Genomic DNA, 22580 nt, shown 5'->3' on the forward strand with positions numbered 1-22580 from the left:
GTGTCGTGGTCAGATGCTTGCTGCTCATCTGGATGTAAAAAGGTTTTTGAAGGGGGTTAAGCATTTGCGCCCTCTGGTTAGAAAGATTTGCCTGTATTGAAGTCTGAACTTAGTTCTTTGGGTCCTTTGTGGAGTCCCATTTGAGCTTGTGAGGAGAGTGACCCTGAAAGATTTGTCGCTGAAGGCGGTGTTTTTGGTGGCCATTTGTTCTGCTAGGGGGATTTCGGAGCTGCAGGCCCTGTCTTGTAGGGATCCGTTTTGGCGGATTTACAGTGACAGGGTTTCGTTGCACACAGTGTCTTCCTTTTTACCAAAAGTGGTGTCTTCTTTTCACATCAATCAGATGGTGGAGCTACTGAAGTTTCCGGAGTGGTTGAGAGATTCCCCACAGGACAGAGAGTTGCATCTCTTGGATGTATGGCGGATTCTTTTACAAGTCACTTTACCCTCCATTGCCTCAGGTACAAACTTACAGGTCGATACTGTAAGACCGCGGGAGAGCGGACGAACGCCCGCTCTCCCGGTGCGCGCACCAGCCCTTCGCCGGTGCGGGCGATTCAGTATTTAAATGAGGTGACGCGGGAAAAAACGGAGAAAAGGAGGCGCTAGGGGACACTAGCGCGTCCCTAGCGCCTCCTTTTGGCCTGGAGCGGCGGCTGTCAGCGGGTTTGACAGCCGACGCTCAATTTTGCCGGCGTCGGTTCTCGAGCCCGCTGACAGCCATGGGCTCGGAAACCGGACGCCGGCAAAATTGAGCGTCTGGTTTTCGGCCCGACAGCCGCGGGTCGAATTCAAATTTATTTATTTTTTTTTTTACTTTTTTTTACTTTTGGGGACCTCCGACTTAATATCGCTATGATATTAAGTCGGAGGGTGCACAGAAAAGCAGTTTTTACTGCTTTTCTGTGCACTTTCCTGGCGCCGGAAGAAATTAGCGCCGACCTTTGGGTCGGCGCTAATTTCTTAGAGTAAAATATGCGGCTTGGCTGCACATTTTACTTACTGGATCCCGCGCGCATACCTAATAGGGCCATCAACATCAACATGCGTGTTTTCCTCCCCTTACTGAATAAGGGGTAAGGGAAAACACGCGTCCAGAGCAGGGTGACAGTGCGCTCCGACGGAGCACACTTTACTGTATCGACCTGTTAGATTGTAAGCCCTCTGGAGATAGGGAAATACTTACAGTACCTGAATGTAATCTGCTTTGAAGTGCTTAAAAAGTGCGAAAAGTGGAATATAAAAATCGAAATAAATAAATAATATTATTTAGAGGTTACAAATGATTTTCACCGGTCAGTTCATCTTTTTGTCTTGTACGGTAGAATGAAGAAAGAGGACAAAGTCTCTAAGGCTACCATTTCTCGTTGGCTTAAAGAGGCGATTTGTTCAGCATACATCTGTAAAGGTCGTCAGATTCCTGTGGATTTGAGAGTGCATTCCACAAGAGCGCAGGCGGCATCCTGGACTGAAGATTTGTAGGGCTGCACTGTGGTCATGGATTCACCAGACATTACCGCTTAGATGTAAGGGCGCAAGACGAGACATCCTTTGGTGAGTGTTCTGTGCGCAGGTCTTTTGGGTTCCTGCCCAGTTTATGGGTGCTTGAGTACATCCCACTTGTCTGGGCTGATCTGAGTATGGTCAGGAAAGGAAAATTGATTCTTACCTGCTAATTTTCATTCCTGTAATTCCACAGATCAGCTCAGAGACCCACCCTGTCGATGCTGAAAGACTGAATTTCCTGCCAAGTTGATACTCAAGTTTTTTGGTTTTTTTGTTTTACTTTAAAAAAAACAAAAAAACAAAAAAAACAAAAACAGAATCTCTTTTGGGGCAGAATCTGCAGTGTTCCATTTCCAGTGTTTTTGTGTTTTTTGTGGACGAGTAAAGTATGCAGTTTTGGGGAGTTTCTAGCCTCTGGATCTATTTGCCCGTGCGAGGTGTTTTAAGATTAATCTTGACTTGGGTACAGGTTAATACTGAGGGACTGCAGGTGGCATTCTCGGTTATGTAGCAGAGCCTCAAAGTTTTGTTTTCTGACTCCATCTGCTGGCAGGGATGCAAAACCCACTTGTCTGCACTGATCTGTGGTATTCCAGGAACGAACCAGTTTTCCTATATTGGAGTTATCCAGGTAAGTTGTTCAGCTAACTCATTGCCATGTGTGAGATCTGGGTTTAATTCCCAGGCCCAGCCTCTGGGTCTCAGGCTAGCTATGGTCGAGGATCCTGTGGAGGCTTTGCCATTGCTTGACAGTGACACCTAGAGGCCAGACATAGGGTCCACATTGGTTCACTTCCAGAGAGAGCTGCGGTTTGCCCCCCCCCCCCCCTTCCCTTAGCCAAGGACTGTTGCTGCAGTCCTGAGTTGGGAGAGGATGTTAAAATAAGGGAGAAAGTCCTAGGTCATTGTGAATGAAAGTTCAAGGCACTGTGGCTCACTAGAGTTCTGTTTGTTCAGTTTTGATTGAGCTGAAAGCCCAAGGGAGCAGGAGGAATCTGCCAGACTCCTCGCCACAATAAAAAAAAAGTTTTGCTCTATTTTACTGTCAAAAATATAATCTGACAGTGTGTTCTTCAATGCTAGATACAAATTGCTTATAGTATCCTTAATGCATTTTCCTCCTTTAAATGTGCTAGGTTGACAAATTGGTACAGTAATGTGGCCAGTCGGTGCACCTGCAAATACCATATAGCCATACTTATCTGATTCATTGGCCTCTTTCCAGATCAGATAAGTGCTCCACAAGTGCTCTGTTCGGCTGGTTTTTTTTTTTTTTTTTGTTGCTGTTCTCTTGCTTTGAGTTTAGAGTCTTTCATAATGTCAAAGCACCCCCATAGCCTGAAAAGCTCTATAAAGAGGACCTTCTCAAAGAACCCCCCCTTCCCTCAGCATAGGGATACCAGATGGCTCCATAAACACTGGGGCATTTTTTCTACTCCTGCTTTCTTTTGTTGTTGGTTTGTGCGTGTCTTTAAAAAAAAACACACCTCCCTTCCCCATGCCTTCTGGGCTTTGTTATTTTACTGTTTCACTAGGAGAAAGGCAGACTTAGAAGTCCCACAATGCTTTGGGGTGGAAGGTTAAATAAAGCCGTACTGGATGAAGATGTCCCAGGGTTCACAGAGTTACAGTTACCCTAATCTGGAATATGGTCCTGCTGTTTTGGTGATGATCACACGATGGGCCTGATTTATGAAAGCTTTTCTATTCCCATGGGAGAAATCTTTGATAAACTTCCCAGGTGCCGCATACTATAGAGATGACAGTTTTTTTGTCCTGTAACACGCTTAACAGGGTGGTGAAACATGGTGTGCCTCCTTGTCCAAAGAATTAAAGTCTCTGCCTGATCCTTCTCTGATAAAAACTCCATGTCTAGAAGACACCCTGATTGATTAAGACCATGTATCTTAGTACAACCTATATTAAAAAAAAAATGTGGGTGAATAAAATAAAAACATATGAAAAAAGGTGTCATACAGCAGTGCCAATATGTGCTATATTGTGAAAAAACGCTAATGCATGAATTCTAATCATACAACTTGTAAGCATTAAAACTCAATAGTTCAAACTTTAATGATTCAACAAATTCAAACATTACTTTGAGATTATTTTTTTTTAATTTGTTGGATTATTTACTGTAGTTTTGCACTCTTACAAGATTATAATTTGTGCAAGGGGTGAAGAAAATGAGGGGTGTTGAATTCAGGGAGGGATGACAGATGGAGTGATGGAAGAATGACCCATTTGTCACCCTTCCCTTTTTGACAGGTTTTTGTTGGTTTTCCCCTTTTCTGTGGAAGACAATTCATAGCTAGAGACTCTCACGTGTGTGACTGAAGAAGTGAACTTCTTGTATTCAGAGGAAACAAAGTTTCTTGCCTTTAACAGGTGTTCTCTGAAGACATTAGTTCAGTAGTCACACAGACCTTCCATTCGCTCCTTCTGGAGATTAACTTATTACCTTAGTTATAAAACTGAGGAATGCTGCTAGACCGAGAGGGTGCAGGAACTGCTGTGCATGCTCAATAGAGAGCTAGGAACTTCCTAAAAAGCTTTAGAAATCATGTTCTGTGTTGGCGCCATCCCGATGATGTCACCCTATGTGTGTGACTGGTGAACTGCTGTCTTCAGAGAACACCCATTACAGGTGACAACTTTGTGTTTCATGGACTGTTATTCTAAAATTAAAAATTCCTAGCAATTATATGCCTACATTCTGCATGAATGCACGTATCCTTTGCCATTTTCTCTTACATTAACTAATTATATCCATTGTTAAAATACGAACAGATCTTAGAAAGATACTCAAAATATGATTGCACCCAAGAAAATAAATATTTTGGGTTATTGAGCCTTTAAGGTATAAGTAAACCCAGAGCAAAATCAGCTATCAGGAAGCTTGGTACCACTTTCAACTAAGTGCTCCTAAGGAGGCTTGCAGGCCCTCAGGTACTTTGTACCTGTGGGGCTACAAGTCAGTATTCCAAGGGAATGTGCCCATAGAATTTCCCTTTGAAAATCGTGTGGCCTGCAGAAACCATGGGTACAAATGTGTCTGCAAAGTTTGTATGTGCAAGGAGTTAAAAATAAATTCTAACTTCCTTTCTGGGCCAACCCCAGCCCTGTATTAAACACAACCTCTTTTCCCCACGGAGAATCCCTTTGAAAAGTGCCCCCTTTAATTAGCACTCAGATTAGCTGTTGCATGTTAACTAAATGGCAATAGACTTAATAGAGTACTATTTAATAGTTAATGGTCTGTTTATATGTAGGTCCCATTGGGATCCCTACTAAGGAGTGCAGTCTAGTGGCAAGGTCATGCTGTGCAGGGTAGAGTTGAGCAATGTTCTATCTTTGCCACAGCACCCAGACAGGAGGCTGCCCCAGTGGTTTATTCCGGCTTTCATATTAGTTCAGTGTGGATTTTTGAGTTGGATTTTGAGAAAGCAGTAGCTTTTTACCTTCTGTTCCTCATTACTTGATTTTGTAGGCCTACTTAGGGAGAAGCCTAGGTGTTCGGTGAGAGGTTGCTACTAATTCATTTGCTGTGGCTGGTTAGCTGTTTCTCTCCTTTGTGAATGTGATTGGAAAGTAGTTTTAGCCACTCTTCCTTCCTACAGAGAGAGGGCAAGGTTTGCCTAAGATCTGGAAGAAAACTTCATTTCCTTCAGGTTGTTATCTCTTACAAAAAAACACCCTCGCAGTATCTAAGGACATAAGAACATAAGAAATTGCCATGCTGGGTCAGACCAAGGGTCCATCAAGCCCAGCATCCTGTTTCCAACAGAGGCCAAACCAGGCCACAAGAACTTGGCAATTACCCAAACACTAAGAAGATCCTACTGATGCAATTAATAGCAGTGGCTATTCCCTAAGGCAGAGCTTTCCAAACTTTTCATGTTGGTGACACACTTTTTAGACAAACATAATTTCGTGACACAGTAATTCAGTCTACCAGCAAACCAGAAGTTAAAGGTTAAACGAACAAAATGTATTTCAACAATTTATGTATGTTTCCTTAAATATATACATAATGGGGCGGATTTTCAGAGCCCTGCTCGCCTAAATCCGCCCAAAACCGGGCGGATTTAGGCGAGCAGGGCCCTGCGCGCCGGGAAGCCTATTTTACATAGGCTTCCCGGCGCGCGCAGAGCCCCGGGACTCGCGTAAGTCCCGGGGTTCTCCGAGGGGGGCGTGTCGGGGGCGGGCCCGGTCGTCGCGACGTTTCGGGGGCGTGTCGCAGTGTTTTGGGGGCGGGTACGGGGGCGTGGCTACGGCCCGGGGCGGTCCGGGGGCGTGGCCGCGCCCTCCGTACCCGCCCCCAGGTCGCTGCCCGGCGCGCAGGAGGCCCGCTCGCGCGCGGGGATTTACGCCTCCCTCTGGGAGGCGTAAATCCCCGGAGAAAGGTAAGGGGGAGGTGTAGACAGGGCCGGGCGGGTGGGTTAGGTAGAGGAAGGGAGGGGAAGGTGAGGGGAGGGCGTTAGAGGATTCCCTCCAAGGCCGCTCCGATTTCGGAGCGGCCTTGGAGGGAACGGGGGTAGGCTGCGCGGCTCGGCGCGCGCCGGCTATACAAAATCCATAGCCTTGCTCGCGCCGATCCAGGTTTTTAGCAGATACGTGCGGCTCCGCGCGTATCTACTAAAATCCAGCGTACTTTTGTTTGCGCCTGGAGCGCAAACAAAAGTAGGCTATTCGCGCTCCTTTTAAAATCCGCCCCAAAATGTTTCACAACACAACCTATCTCATAATAAATATTTGCAGGCTTCCTCCATGCTGATCTCGTACATTGTGAGATCGGCATAGAGAGTGCTACTCTTGCACATTCCCAAAGATTACATGTGCCAATCACTAAAAAGTAATTTTTTTTTTTTACGTTTGCTGTCTGATCTTAGTTTTCTAATCGGTTGGTCACAGGCTTTTTTTTCCACCTTTCCTTTCTTGTTTTTTTTGCCAATTCCTTTTACAGGGTCTTTTTTTCTATTTCTTTTCTCTCCATCTGACTTCTTCCCTCAAACACACAATCAGGTTCTCATTCTCACACGCTGTCTATCTCACACATTCTCACACACACAGGCTCTCACTCACATGCAATCTCACACATCCACAGCTCTCACTCTCACATGCCTCTCTCTCATACATACATACATACTGTCTCTCTCGTGCACATGCTGTCTCACTCTCACACACACAGGCTCTCTCACTCCTACATGCTCTCTTGCTCAAGCACAGGCTCTCACTGGCACATGCTGTCCCTCTGCACGGGTTGCCGAAGGATGGGCTCTTCAGAGGCCCTGATCTTCCCTGGCCATGACATGGGATCTGCAGCGGCCCTGCTATCGGGTTTCCTCTTCTCGGGCTGCCGTGACGTGGGATCCGCAGCAGCCCTGCTATCGGATTTCCTCCTCTTCTCGGGCCGTCGCAACGTGGGATCCGCAACGGCCCATTAATACTGCTCTTCTTCTGTACGCAGCAGATGCTCCTCCTCCTTCCTGCCCACGCGGCTCCGGCAACGTTTTTCTTCCGGGGCTGCACAGGCAGGAAGGAGGAGGAGGAGTGAACGTGACCATCTTCTTCGGGCCGTGGTGATGTAAGCTCCACCACTGCCCGCCGATCTTCCTGCTATAGTTCCCTGCTTCCGCCGGCCCTGTTGACCAGGCGACACACCTCCACACTACAGGCGACACACTAATGTGTCCCGACACACACTTTGGAAAGCTCTGCCCTAAGGGGTAGATTTTCTAAATCTATGCGCGCGTGTACTTTTGTTCGCGCACCAGGCACGAACAAAAGTACGCCGGATTATATAAGATACACGCGTATCTTATAAAATCCGGGATAGGCGTGCGCAAGGGGGTGCACATTTGTGTAACTTGCGCGCGCCGAGCCCTGTGCGCGCTGCCCGTTCCCTCCAAGGCCGCTCCGAAATCGGAGTGGCCTCGGAGGGAACTTTCCTTCTACCCCCCCCCCCCCCCCGCATCTTCCCCTACCTAACCCCCCCCCCCCCGGCCCTATCTAACCCTTCCCCCTACCTTTGTTGGCAAAGTTACGCCGGCCGGAGGCAGATGTAACTTTGCGCGCGCCAGCGGGCTGCTGGCGCGCCATCACCCAACCCGGGGGCTGGTCCGGAGGCCTCGACCATGCCGCGCGTCCCTGGGCTTGTGCGTGCCGCCGAGCCTATGCAAAATAGGCTTGGCACGCACAGGGGGCTTTTAAAAGGGTTATGTGCATAACTTATGTGCGTAACCCTTTTAAAATCCGGCCGTAAGTAAACTTGATTAATAGCAGTTAATGGACTTCTCCTCCAAGAACTTATCAAAACCTTTTTTGAATCCAGCTACACTAACTGCACTAACCACATCCTCTGGCAACAAATTCCAGAGCTTTATTGTGCATTGAGTGAAAAAGAATTTTCTCCGATTAGTCTTAAATGTGATACTTGCTAACTTCATGGAATGCCCCCTAGTCCTTCTATTATTCGAAAGTGTAAATAACCTATTCATATCTACTCGTTCAAGACCTCTCATGATCTTAAAGATCTCTATCATATCCCCCCTCAGCCGTCTCTTCTCCAAGCAGAACAGCCCTAACCTCTTCAGCCTTTCCTCATAGGGGAGCTGTTCCATCCCATTTATCATTTTGGTTGCCCTTCTCTGTACCTTCTCCATTGCAACTATATCTTTTTTGAGATGCGGTGACCAGAATTGTACACAGTATTCAAGGTGCGGTCTCACCATGGAGCGATATAGAGGCATTATCACCTTTTCCATTTTATTAACCATTCCCTTCCTAATAATTCCTAACATTCTGTTTGCTTTTTTGACTGCTGCAGCACACTGAGCCGACGATTTTAAAGTGTTATCCACTATGATGCCTAGATCTTTTTCCTGGGTGGTTGTTCCTAATATGGAACCTAACATCGTGTAACTACAGCAAGGGTTATTTTTCCCTATATGCAACACCTTGCACTTGTCCACATTAAATTTCATCTGCTATTTGGATGCCCAATCTTCCAGTCTTGCAAGGTCCTCTTGTAACTTATCACAATCCGCTTGTGATTTAACTACTCTGAATAATTTTGTATCATCCGCAAATTTGATAACCTCACTCGTCGTATTCCTTTCCAGATCATTTATATATATATTGAAAAGCACCGGTCCAAGTACAGATCCCTGAGGCACTCCATTGTTTACCCTTTTCCACTGAGAAAATTGACCATTTAATCCTACTCTCAGTTTCCTGTCTTTTAACCAGTTTGTAATCCACGAAAGGACATCGCCTCCTAACCCATGACTTTTTAGTTTTCTTAGAAGCCTCTCATGAGGGATTTTGTTAAACGCCTTCTGAAAATCCAAATACACGACATCTACCGGTTCACCTTTATCCACATGTTTATTAACCTCTTCAAAAAAATGAAGCAGATTTGTTAGGCAAGACTTCCCTTGGGTAAATCCATGTTGACTGTGTTCCATTAAAACATGTCTTTCTATATGCTCTACGATTTTGATCTTGAGAATAGTTTCCACTATTTTTCCCGGCACTGAAGTCAGGCTCACTGGTCTATAGTTACTTGAATCACCCCTGGAGCCTTTTTTAAATATTGGGGTTACATTGGCCACCCTCCAGTCTTCAGATACAATGGACGATTTTAATGATAGGTTACAAATTTTAACTAATAGATCATAAATTTCATTTTTTAGTTCTTTCAATATCCTAGGATGCATACCATCCGGTCCAGGTGATTTGCTACTCTTTAGTTTGTCAATCTGGCCTACTACATCTTCCAGGTTCACAGTGATTTCATTCAGTTCGTCTGACTCATCAGCCCTGAAAACCATCTCCAGAACTGGTATCTCCCCAACATCCTTATTAGTAAACACAGAAGCAAAGAATTCATTTAGTCTTTCTGCATTGGCCTTATCTTCCCTAAGAGCCCCTTTAACCCCTCGGTCATCTAATGGTCCAACTGACTTCCTCACAGGTTTCTTGCTTCGGATTTATTTTAAAAAGTTTTTATTATGAGTTTTTGCCTCTATGGCCAACTTTATTTCAAATTCTCTCTTCGCCTATCTTATCAATGTTTTACACTTAACTTGACAATGCTTATGTTTTATCCTATTTTCTTCAGATGGATCCTTCTTTCAATTTTTTAAGGATTTTTTTTGTCAAAAATAGCCTCTTTCACCTCACCTTATAACTATGATGGTAATTGTTTTGCCTTCTTTCCACCTTTCTTAATGTGTGGAATACATATGGACTGCGCCTCTAGGATTGTATTTTTAAACAATGCCCATGCCTGTTGAACACTTTTAACCTTTGCAACTACACCTTTCAGTTTTTTTCTAACTATTTTCCTCATTTTATCAATGTTTCCCTTTTGAAAGTTTAGTGTTAGAGCTGCAGATTTACTTATTGTCCCCCTTCCAGTTATTAGTTTAAAATTTGATCATGTTATGATCACTGTTGCTAAGTGGCCCCACCACCGTTACCTCTCTCACCAAATCCTGCGTTCCACTAAGAATTAAATCTAAAATAGCTCCCTCTCTTGTTGGTTCCTGAACCAATTGCTCCATGAAGCAGTCATTTATTACATCCAGGAACTTTATATCTCTAGCAAGTCCTGATGTTACATTTACCCAGTCAATATTGGGGTAATTGAAAGCTCCCATTATTATTGCACTGCCAAATTGATTAGCTTCCCTGATTTCTCTTAGCATTTCATCATCTGTCTGACCATTTTGTCCAGGTGGACGGTAGTATACTCCTATCACTATACTCTTACCCAACACACATGGGATTTCTACCCATATAGATTCTACTGAGCATTTAGTCTCTTGTATGATTTTTATCCTGTTGGACTCTATACTCTTCCGGACATAAAGTGCCACACCCCCACCAAGTTGATCCTCCCTATCGTTGCAATATAATTTGTACCCTGATATAGGAACAGAGGAGCTTTGTTTTGTGGTTGAAGGTTGCTCTGAGTTTTATGTAGACTTGTCAGTCACCCGTGGGTCCCTTAGTCTGAGAGACACAGTTACCCATCTGGCAAACAGTTGGAGAAGGAGTGGATACCCATCCAGCATTAAACTTGGGTGAAGAAGAAGAGCTTCCAATCTGGTGCTTGCTCAGCAGAGATGGCAAAGGAGTTGCCTAGAAGCTAAAACAGAGAGAACTAGAGAGAGAGAGGAGTGAAGTTGAAGAGTAAAGATCAAGCAGTGGATCCCAAGAAGCAGGAAGCAGGACCTGGACTGGAGAGCACAGCATGGAGGCCGAGGACCAGGATTGGAGAGTGTAGCATGGAGGCCGAGGTTCAGGCGAAGACACCGCAGCACAGAGGCAGGAGCACCAGGTGAAGACCCAGCAGCATGGAGGCAGGAGCCCCAGGAGAAGACTCGGCAGCATGGAGGTAGCAGCTCCAGAAGACACAGCAGCATGGAGGTAACAGACCCAGGAGAAGACACAGCAGCATGGAGTTAGCAGCAGCATGAGATGTGATGAGACACAGCGGCATGGAGATAGGAGCATGATTTGAGATGAGATGACACAGCAGCCTGGAGGCAGCAGCAAGATGAGCTGAGATGAGATGAGACACCAGCATGAAGGCAGCAGCTGGATGAGATGAGATGAGACACCAGCATGAAGGTAGCAGCAGGATGAGCTGAGATGAGATGAGACACCAGCATGGAGGCAGCAGCAGGATGAGATGAGAGGAGGCACCAGCATAGAGGCAGCAGCAGGATGCTATGAAACGAGACAGACACCATCATCAGGAGCAGGAGATGAGACATGATGCAAAGAGGCAACAGCTGGCCCGTGACTGGAGACCACATCAAGGAGACTGGAGTATGGGCAGAACATTGAGAAGGGCTTTAGAGCTAGGGAGCAGAACAACAGTGGCAGACAGTAGACTATCCCCTTCAGCAAGCTGGCACATAAACTCTGAGAAAGGACGGGCCCAGCACTCTTCTTCCATCTAGCTGGCACAGGAACTCTCTCCAAAGGCCAGGTTTGTTCAATAGGTCTTGTTTCTAGGCATTTCAGGGCATTCGTTGTGAACATTCATGGCACTTTGCCACACTGTGGCTTGCCACTTGGGGATGGCATGCCTTTGGGGGGCCTACCTCTGGGTCATCTGTTTGGCTGGGGACTGCTATGGGGCAACAAGTCTTGGGATGCTGGGAATGGCACTGGTAGAGGCTCTGGCATTCTTTGTAGAATCTGGGTGAGGACGCTGGTGAAGTTAATTACAGACATTGTCACTGGTGAGCGCTTGTGTGTGGGCTGCCGTCTGGTCGCACATGGCCTGGGTCTGCCTCTTGCAGCCCTCCTGAAGCGCACTAGCTCTGCCCATATGTGGTGCAGGTGGACACCATGCTGTTTTCCAGCCGGTCCAGCTGCTGATGTATTGAGGACTCACTCGGTGCCGGTGGTGCTGCCAGAGCTGGTGCTAGTGCTGTGCTGGTCGTGGGTGGAGTGGAGGTTTGAGCCTCTAGAAGTGGCATGAGGGGGCTGGTGGGCTGCTCCGTCTCAGTGTGTGCTGCCTTGTGCTGGCCATGTGGTGTGCTGGAGTGAGGTTTCGCTGCTTCTGTTGTGTGCCACTGCAGACGGGTTCCTCCATGAAGCTGGAAAGATTTAGGCTCACATTGAGTGAGCTTGCTGAGCCAAGGGCTTGCAGGATCTGGCTGGGCTCAGGAGGTCTCTACTGCTGCTGCTCCTCCTCCTCCTCTTCCTCACTGAACTGGGTCTGAGGGTCCATAAACAAGGAGGCATGGAAAAGTGCTGCTGCATGACTGGTTCCTGGCTCTTCACTGTTGGTCCCTGGGGCTTCACTGCTGGGACTGGCAGAGTCCTAGGTGAGAGCTGTGGAAACAAAAAGACATAAGTACCAAAGCCAAGAATTACACACATGGACCGTTTGGCATAAGATGTGCACTTTGCATGTCAATCAATGTGAGCATCTTATGCCAAATGATGTGCACAACTGTAGCAGCCTTGGCATTTACAGATGAGGTGAACTTACCAGCTCCGGCTCACTTGGTGTCCAGCCGCTCAACAATGCCCTCGAACACATCCAGTCCCAGCCATTGCATGAGGCGCTCCTCCATGGGCATCAGCACAATCAGAGAAGGGGCTCCTCTGCCGGTCTGCTGAATGCAGCTGTTGCAGTTTGCCACCTTGGTCTTTATCTGGGCCTTTATGTCCTGGTATCTGTGGGCCACCTGCTCCCCATTGCATCTCATGCTGCTGTGCCTTGAGATTGCCTGGGCAATGGTGCACCAGATCTGGCCCTTGACTGTCCTTGAGGTCTTGGCCGCATGGTTGCAGAAAAGCATGGCATAATTTTCCAGTACCCTAGCAATGGGCATTTTGTTGTCCTCCAGGCTGAACTTCAAAGCCTTGAGATGAACGTGCCCAGCTTCCTAGTTTCCTGAAGAGGGTGCCACTTCCGTTTCTGGAGAGGTGTCCTCCCTCTCCTCACTCACGCTCCCCTCCCTTCCTCCCCCGCTTCCTCCTCCCCTTCCTTCCCTCCCTCCTGCATCTGCCCTCCTGACTCCCCTCCCCTCTTCCTTCTCTGTCTATCTCACACAGGTCAAGACAATAGACCAAGGGAAAGGGAAATAGATGAGAAACAAACCACAGGATATCGCACTCAGAAATCTCTAACTACCTCCAATCAACTACCAGCTACCACTAACTCCCTTACTCTCCTCTCCTGTCTCCAAACGCCTGACACACCCTCAAAGAGGCAGCTGCAGAAAGCCAGTATATATAAACTAGAAAAATAACACGCCATGTAAGATGATGGCGCTGATGCAACACACACTGTTGCAATGTGTGACGATATAATGCAGTGCGCCACGCGTAAATTGCCTATGTGGTACACAAGAAATTATCCTAACCATGCCCCTTTTTTTATCATGGGCACTATTTCTGCTATATTTATAGCAATTTGATGAATCTAGGCCTTAGCCAGATAAGAAGTGATATTCAAACTTATCCGTTTTATGGTAATAGGGAGAGAGAGAGAGAGAGCCTAGCTTGATGGACTCTCTACCAGGGTAACATCAAGCTAGGTTGAGAGAACATTGCACACATCTCATCTTTGGGTGAGTTTCCTCACTCTGAGGGTCATCAAATCTTCACAAGAGAGCACTGTTCTGTTCGTACATCTCACTTTGAATGTGAAAGTGGCCCCTAACCCCCTACACTAATACCTGAACCTCACCTCAAGTTACTAGGTGGGCCTCCCATAGAGATATTAATACCTATCTAGGGTTAGGGCATTATGGCTAGGCTAGGCTAGTCTCTCTCTCTCCCACCCCTAACTCCTCCTCTTTTTCGGATTTGCATCGCACTATATGATATGGTACTGTCGGATGCGTTAACGGGGATTTTCGCATGCGATACGCCCTTAACGCATGCGAAAATGCCTTAGCACATTTTGATAAATGACTCCCTTAGCCGGCTATGTCTGAACATTGTCCTCTATATATTTTGTTTTCTTAAACTTCTAATATATCTACATATCTACCGATTTAGAAGTTCAAGAAAAGAAAATATATTCATGACTCATTTAAGGCACTACTGCATTGTGACAAGGGTAATTAAAATAAAAGTAAAATCTGCAAATAATATATTACCTTAACTGTGTTCCAAAGGCAGTTTTATCTTTGGAGTCAGGAATGTATTTGCAAAGAAACTGAGATGCTACAAGGTGGGGTGGTTTTTGTATTTGCTTTCAAACTTGTTTCAATCTTGATATTATAGGCGCTGGAGTATGCCAAGAAAGTCCCAAAGCCGAAACTGCATATCCCTTCTAATCCCTCAATTCAGGAAGCAAATGAGGAATATTTTATGATGAATGCTACAGAAGGGAAGATGTTCCCCCAGATTACCTTGCTGGAGGAGCTGCAGTATCGGCATGAGAAGGAGAAAGAAGCTGTGGCAGCATTAAGAATGCTTCACATCTTGTAGCAAGCGTAGAACACCCAAGATATGTCCTGCACGCTAGCAGGTACAGTACAACTACAAATATCTGAAGGAAGATTGTTACCTTCTGAAGATCATTTGGTGGCTTATATTAAATGACTTGGTGGTCTCATTCTGGCTCATTAGCAACCTTACTGGTCACCTCAGGAGAGACCAAGGATTGAATGGGTAGAGAAACTGAATTAGCCTCTTACCCCTCCAGAGCAGGGTTGATAAGGCCTGCACTGCCACACCCAATGTTCCACCTGTCCTGTGGATAAATGGATGATATCAATGCCCAAGTCTATCAATCCAGCATCTTTCACAAGCACCAGATTCATTTAAAAAAACAGGTTCCTTGTTTCAATGCTAACCTGTAAAATCACCTCAGGACACTGCAGTCTAATTATAAACAGAGCTACAAATGTTATGGTCTTTTTTTTATGCTTTTCCAGCTTTATTTTTCTACAGCTATTTTTAACACAAATGTCTTTATTTTCCATATTTATTTTTTTGCTTAAATTCATCTGACTCAAAAGTTAGGATTTTCCTTCAGTTCATTTCTTCTTTTTTTTTTTTTTATGCTCTTTGACTAGGGATGTTCAGATACATGAACCAGAGCATCTGATTCTTAAAAATAAAAGAAAATATTTTGTTTTTTTCCTTTACATTTCCTTAGGGAAGTTTAAATGGAATGGGGAGGGGTTTGGGCAAGGTGGGGCAAGCAAAATCTTTATTTTTTTTATATGGAGCCACCTCAAATGGTGGCCCCGGGGTGGGTGGGGAGTCAGGTAAGGCCTCCCAGTGACCTTTGCTTAAGCTTTTTTGGTTGCAGCGGTCGAGTTGGGCTACACGGCCCAGTTTAAAGCAATGGTGGCCCCTATTTATTGGGGGCTGCTGTTGTACGTTTTCTAGGCCTCAGCCGCTTTCTTTTGTCTCACGGATTTTTTTCTGCGAGACAAAAGAACACGGCGATATTGCTGCAATATTTTGTCAAGGGGGGCAAAATATCGCGGGACCACCGTGATATTGGGCCCCTCCCATGAAAAAAATAAATCACAGCTTAGTGAATCTAGGCTATTGTTTGAAATTTACCTAAAAACGTGATTTTATATACATTTCTTAGTGTAGTTTCCTAAAAAAAAAAAATCTATATCTACATTTTATATATATTAGTTTTCATTTTAGATATGAGTTATATTTAAAGATGTATGTTTTTCATCTTATGACTTTTTTATTGTCATCTAAGTTTGTTTTGTGCTGTTAAATAAAGCTAAAAAATCAATCACTCGTTTTACATTAACATGGACAGATATATTGTATCAGTTCATAGTAAAAAATCAAATATAGAGTCAAAGATAACTGTATGGTCTCATCTGCTTGGAGAATGAGTTTGCTGTATAAGAATCCATATTGATCCTGTACGTATTAGGCATGATACGTGCAATAAACAATGCCTAATAAATGAAATAATGTCTAATAAATCCTATACAGTGAGACTAGTTTTTAATTAATGACTTTATTCTTGACTACAACAATATCTCTTACGTGTTACTACTTCCCTATTAAGCAGTGCCTGTTTTTGTAGTGGGCCCCTACTAGGAAAAGGAGAGAACTTTAATATATCACAGTTTCTTCTTTAAAAAGTACAGTTTCTTAAACTGTTGCTTTCCTCCTTCTGTTTTTATGTCACTGGAAGGAATGATCCCTGGAATAGAGTCAGCCCTGCAGCGTTAGGAAGTGTCATTTGTAGAAGTTACAAAAGCCTTCTCTGTGAAAAGTCGCAACACTGGCAGTTTATCAAGTCAAAAGAACCACTGATTTATTCACTTTAATTTGTATCAACAGAAACGCCAGTAAAAGGTGACCTGACAAGAGAAGCCGTCAGAAGATGGTCTCTCAACGGCTTTCTATGAACAGCTAGCTAGTCAGTTGAAATGCATATATCCATCAAAGCATTTCATGACATCAAGAGCGTGGTCAACAAGAATGAGTGCTGTGTGAGGAATAGGCAGCAGCAACCGCTATATGAGAGTAAGGCATTCATAGTATTAGTTACAGCCAACTGCCAGTTCAAATAGAAAAGGAGCAGAAAGCTGTCCGTTTCAGCAGTTATTGCACAAGAAGAATTTTGTAAATGTCAAGGACTGTTGTGTTACATTTGAAACAGCTCCTCAAAATATTTTTACGTTCTCAGTGATAAAGTTTAGAGTTGCACTGAGGTGCTGACATTTTTTGGTTGAGACAATGGTACATCTTATTTTTGAACTATTTTTTGTAATAAGCTTAAAAATGCCATAAGGAGCAAGAGAAGCAGGAAGTGTTTTTTGATGCCATCATAGGCTATTATAATGGTTTAATTATCTTCAGGGAACAGATATACATGCTTGTTCATGTCTTTTAATGTCTCATAACCTCTCTGGAAAGATGCATAAATATTTGGCATTATCATTTCTTGCTATTTAAAAAGTCATCAGTATGCATAGTGCTGTACATATGTAGGGAGTACAGAAGGTTGTGAGGATTAAAAGGGACATTGAGGGTTGGTAAACTGGGAATGACTATTTTTTATTTTTTTTTTTAACACCTTTAAAATAAGTGCCATGCTGGGTCAGATCAACAGTCCATTGAGCCAAGTATACCTGTCTCTGACAGTAGCCAATTTGGGTTCCTTGGAAGAAGAATTCAATAAATTCTAGCATAGATCCCTTTAAATAAAGTAAGCACGACATATGGAATCAATTTTCTGTAAGCTGCCTAGTGACAATGCACATATTGGGGCAGATTTTCAAAGGGGTACGTGCGTAACATACACGCGTACCCCCTGAAAACCTGCCTCAAGCTCCCCCTGCGCGCGCCGAGCCTATGTTGAATAGGCTCGGCGGCACGCGCAAGCCCCGGGACGCGTGTAAGTCCTGGGGCTTTCCTGGGGGGGGAGTGTCAGGGGCATGTCGCGGTGGTGTGACATCCGGGGGCGGGGCTGCAGGCGTGGTTCCGGCCCAGGGGCATTTTGGGGGCGTGGCCAAGGCCTCCGAAACCACTCCTGGGCCGGGGAATTGCGCGCCAACTGGCTGGCCGGCGCGCGAGAGTTACACCTGCCTCAGGAAGGCGTAACTTTTCGAACAAAGGAAGAGGGGGTTTAGATAGGGCTGGCGGGGGGGGGGGGGGGTTAGGTAGGGGAAGGGAGGGGAAGGTGCCGGGGGGGGGGGGGTGGAAGGAAAGTTTTTTTTAAATCTACCCCATTATCTTCATCCAGCCAGACCAGTCCAGAAAAAAATGGGTTATGCCAACCAACTAGCAGATTGAGAAAGAGAGCAACAGGTTCACTGACATCATCTCTTATAGGCTCCTGTGCTGACCTCAGCCATCCAATATTCTCTTTTTTAGCAGATGATAGGCAAGTATCCTGTGCTGTGAGCTGATGCCTGATTAGGCTGGATAAGAGGAATCCAAATTGAAGGACAGGTCCTGAGGTGAAAGGCTTGGACTCCCTCCCTCATTTGAGCATCAATGTGGGCCAGGGGCTTTTAGTATTTATAGAGTGGGCTTTGGACTAGAGCCCAGCACCTTCCTCCTCAGTTTTTTTTAAGCCTTTTCTTCTGCCTGAGCTTCAGTACCAACATAATTTATAAAGCGTTTGGAGCAGGCATTTTGTATGGGGCAGATCCACTTCAATAAGTCCTTCTTCTCTAGAAGGGTCTGGAGGGACAGGGAGGAAATAAAAAGGAGGACATAGAGGTGAATGATGGCCACATCCTCCAAATCAGAGGATTCCCTCAATGTTCTTAAGGATTAATTTCTCATCTTTGCGAGGACAAAAGGGAAGAGGGGCCTAGCTCTGCTGAAGACCCCAGTATACGAAAGCCTTCTAAATTCTTTCTCCTGCATAAAGCAGTTAAGGATATTATTGATCTGGAATGGATTTTTCCAGAAACCAATTTTAAAGGAGGGCACTCCTTAGCTAAATTGTATCCATTGGTTTCTCGGGAAGTGGAAAAGCTGAAATTTCCTAGGATAGATGCACTCGTTTGCTCAGTTACCAAGCAGACTTCCATTCCTGTAGAAGGAGGTGCTGCTCTTAAGGATGTGCAGAACAGGAAGATAGAATCAGCTTTAAAGCAAGTCTTTGCGGCTTCCATTATGGCGCTTCAAATAGCTGCTTACAGCTGTATTGTAGCAAGGTTTGGTTGTGTTTGTTGCAGCAGGTTCAGGAAGGAACCCTAGAAGGTGGTTCAATTAAAGAAGAAACTTCTCAATTAGAACCTGGAGCAATCTTTTTGGCTGATGCCTTGTTTGACCTGGTGTGCACTTATGCTAAAAGTTTGGCATCCAGTGTGGGGGCTAGGAGGCTTTTGTGGCCTAAAACAAATTTGACAAAGATTCCTTTTAAAGGGAATCCATTATTTGGAGAAGACTTTAAGAAGATGGCCAAGGTTTTAGGATATTCCAAAGTACCTAGATTTCCGGAAGACAAACCTAAGGGTGCTTCATATACAATGCAGGCCCAGAATAGATTTTGGGATTCCAAGAGATACAAACAGGAGAGGTCTAGGCTGTATAGTAGTTTTCTCTCCTTTCGTTCATCCAAAAGAGGCAGTAAGGATGGAGCTTCAGGGTTGGCAGGATCCTTCTGTAGTTCCAAATGAAGTTTGGAGGACACAATCTCTGGATCACAGGATAGGCAGATGTCTGTCAAGATTTTATCAGAGATGGGTCTAAATTATTTTGGATCAATGGGGTGTAGATATACATCCAAATTTTAAAACGGCCTTGTGCGCAAATACTAGGACTTACATGCGTGGCTGAGCCCTGCGTGCACCACAAGCATTTTCAAAAGGGGCTTGCCTCGGGCATAAGTGCCGATACGCGCACAAGTGCTGGGCCCTGAAAAAGGAGCGGGCCAGGGGGCGTGGTCTGAGCAGGGCAGGATGGAGGCCAGCACCATTAGCCGCTGTCCCGAAGAAGCGTACACTGGCAGCCTATAGTGACTCTGTCATGCTAAGCAGATTCCAAATTAAAACAAATAATATATAAAACAACACATAAACTGACAAAATAAAACAAACCATCACAAAACTGCATATTATTACATTATATTAACTCCTGAAATGCTACCACAATTTTAAAATGTCAGAATCTTATACACTGCTAAAAATAGCCATCTTAATTATGCAAATCATTGTTTTACATTAACTGCTGAAATGCGTCCACAAATCATCAATAGCCTGAATTTTCTCAGATAAAGAACTCCATAGCATGGGCCCATTGATTGAGATTGAACGCTTCATAGGTTCCAAATAATGAATATTATTTGCTGAAGGCACTTCAAGGAAGTGACCTTCCAGCAGACCAGACACTCTCCCAGTGACATAATTCTTAAACAGACTGGACAAAAAAACAGGGTCTAACCCATGTAAAGATTTAAAAGCTTGGTCTGGCTGAAAAGGAAGGATAACTTCCTTTTCTTGAGTCCAGCTAGACCAGTCCAGAACCTTCCCTGTTCTGCCAAATATTTTGTTTCAACAATCTGTGTATAAGAGAGGTATATAAGATCATTACAACAAAAAGAGGTAAGCAATGCTCTAAGATTATACATAGTTTAATTTTTACTGTTTATGTTTCGTTGGAAGCCCCCTGGTTTGTAGGGGGAATGAAATTCTTTGTTAGTTTGTTACAGGTAATACTGTCAGGCTGAGGTCAGCACAGGAGTGTCAGCAAACCTGTTGATCTCTGTCTCCATCTGCTGGTTGGTGGGCATAACTCATTTATCTGGACTGGTCTTACTGGACTCAAGGAAAGGAAATTATCAGGTAAGAATTAATTTCTCCATATTTGAAAATTCTATATATGCACATAAGTCTACCCTCCAACCAAATCCTATTTCCCGAAATGACCACTTTTTGAGTGGCTAAAATATAGCTGCCAACAAAACTAGGTTGCTGTGTTTAGCCACTCTTCATCTATCAGTTTTCACTTCCAACATATCTAGCTGGCTAATTCCTGAGTTAGTCAGCTAGATCTGTTTGAAATACCCTCCCAGAATAGCACACAAATAAATGTAATGCTGCTTTACAGTCCTGGTTATGCCTGTTCCAGGGTTTTCAGTGCTCTGCTTGAGATTTTCAGCAATTTTGCTGATTTTGCTAGCTACTCAGATGCAGTACACGAACTCTAAAGTACTGAAGATGCTGGGGATGCCAGAAAAATACAGAAAGAGTTAATATTTTTGCTTGGAATATAGAAGGTACATGCGATAGTTGTGAATTTTTTAAAATGTGATCTCTCATATCGATGAAAAACAAATCACATTAGTATAATTGAATGTATGTGGAGAAATACAAGAAATGCCTTGGGAATAAAAGTGTGTTAACTGTGCTGCAATAACAGGAAGTATGTCTAGAGCTAATAACAGAGAACGTGTATATCTAGAGCCATATCTCATATTTTTCAGGACTAAGGAATATGATCTAGTGGACTCCAAGTCATCTGTTTAGTAGCATCATTACTAGGTCATCAAATCATCTGCAGCCTGACTTTCGGTATGGCCATGTACAGACTTGCATACATGTAGTAGTGCTATAGGAACAATAAGCAGTAGTAAGTAGCATATAACCTTGCCACTACTGTTGACTCAATAATTAAAGCAAGCTACACAAAGTGGCAGTCAGAATTTAGCCTCACCTAAAATCGTTACCAAGAGGGAAAGAAAGGGAGAGCACAGTGGGTAGTAAGCTATTAGCGAGTTCAACTTACCATGAAATATAGCTATGCCAGAAAAAAAGCCAACATTTCCAATACATTCAAGATACAGGCCATCTTAATGAAATGCCCATTTTAGATCTATGGAAATAGCAAAATAATATTATGTCAGACAATATTGAAATAGGTTGACTAATTGTTTGCAGTTGTTACTGGCCTGATGTTTAAAATACCATTATGGTCACAGTATATCATTTTAGGAAAAAATGGGAGTCCAGCAGGTTGGCAATAATTTTAGTAATAAGTTGAAAATCATTGTTAATCCCTTGACTGCAGGAGTCAGGATTTCCCAGGGTTAATGCAAAATGCATTAGCAATTAATGGTAGGAGTCCTGGACGCAATATTGTCAGATGGTAAGTAGTCTGAATCAAGGTCTGCGTGAAGAACAAATTCAGGCTTTGGTTGTATGGTATGTTATTTTTTGACACAAAGAGAGATGAAAGAAAATTGTACGGTCCTAGGAGCTAGAAAGGCACAGTAAATGTAATTCAGGAGAAAGAAACCATGGGCCCTACAGCACTCAGACTCCTTCAGAACTTTCAAGAGTTTAGCGTGTTATGTGGGGCCATTAGCTTTGTGCTCGCTTGCTTAAAGTTTAAATATGATGATCATTATTTGATTTCAGATTTTAAAATGTATGTTTTGGCATTCCTTACTCTAGAAAGATAATGTAATTACATGAAATGTACTGATAAAAACTCACAAGAAACTAATGGGTCTTAGGCTGCAAAACTGCTTAGTTTTGCTGAGTTGGGTTTCATTAAAATAGAGTTTGGACCAAACAGTGAAAAGCTTAATTTAGTGCAGTGCCCTTCCCCAATGGGAGGCACTTAGTCTGGCAGAAATTCATTTATTTTTTGTTCTACAATATTTGACAGCCCTTGGATAACTGGAAAACTATATAAGATGTACCTGTCCTGCTAAAGGCAAGGCTAGAATTCTTGGCTAACGTGAAATATAAGGGCTGAGACTGAGCACCTGTACAACATATTGGGGTTAATGCCCTGCTGTCCAACTTCACTGGGGAGACTAAATAGTTTGGACCCTGGCCACACTGGGAGGATTAAACCTCCCAAAAGAAAAAAAGAAAACTCCCTCTGTCAACAGCAGGCATGGCTGGTCTTCACCATCGTTTGTTAGAGCTTGGCGAGCTACGTTTTAATTTTCTAATACCTCTGTTTAAAGATTTGTGTCCTGTTGTAAAAGAGCCCACAGATTGGCCCTGTTTTCAAAGGTTTTAATGGTAGAGTAGCCCGAGCACAGGAGAAACCCTTTTGACCCAGTATTGTTAAGGTCAGGGCAACTTTGTAAGCACTTTAACAAAAGAGATTTTGTGCTCATTGAC

General features: G+C 44.2%; 1 protein-coding gene across 1 annotated transcript in view; it reads left to right on the forward strand.

Annotated features, from left to right (window-relative positions):
* JHY (junctional cadherin complex regulator) overlaps window positions 1-15959 on the forward strand; it is an 85033-nt gene extending 69074 nt beyond the window's left edge. Inside the window, exon 9 of the mRNA XM_029573761.1 lies at window positions 14275-15959. Within this exon, the coding sequence (XP_029429621.1) occupies window positions 14275-14481 (207 nt within the window). The 3' untranslated portion in view covers window positions 14482-15959. The remainder of the gene's footprint in view (window positions 1-14274) is intronic.
* The last annotated feature ends 6621 nt before the right edge of the window (window positions 15960-22580 follow it).

This window comes from Rhinatrema bivittatum, chromosome 12, assembly GCF_901001135.1.
Source record: "Rhinatrema bivittatum chromosome 12, aRhiBiv1.1, whole genome shotgun sequence".
NCBI lineage: Eukaryota > Metazoa > Chordata > Amphibia > Gymnophiona > Rhinatrematidae > Rhinatrema > Rhinatrema bivittatum.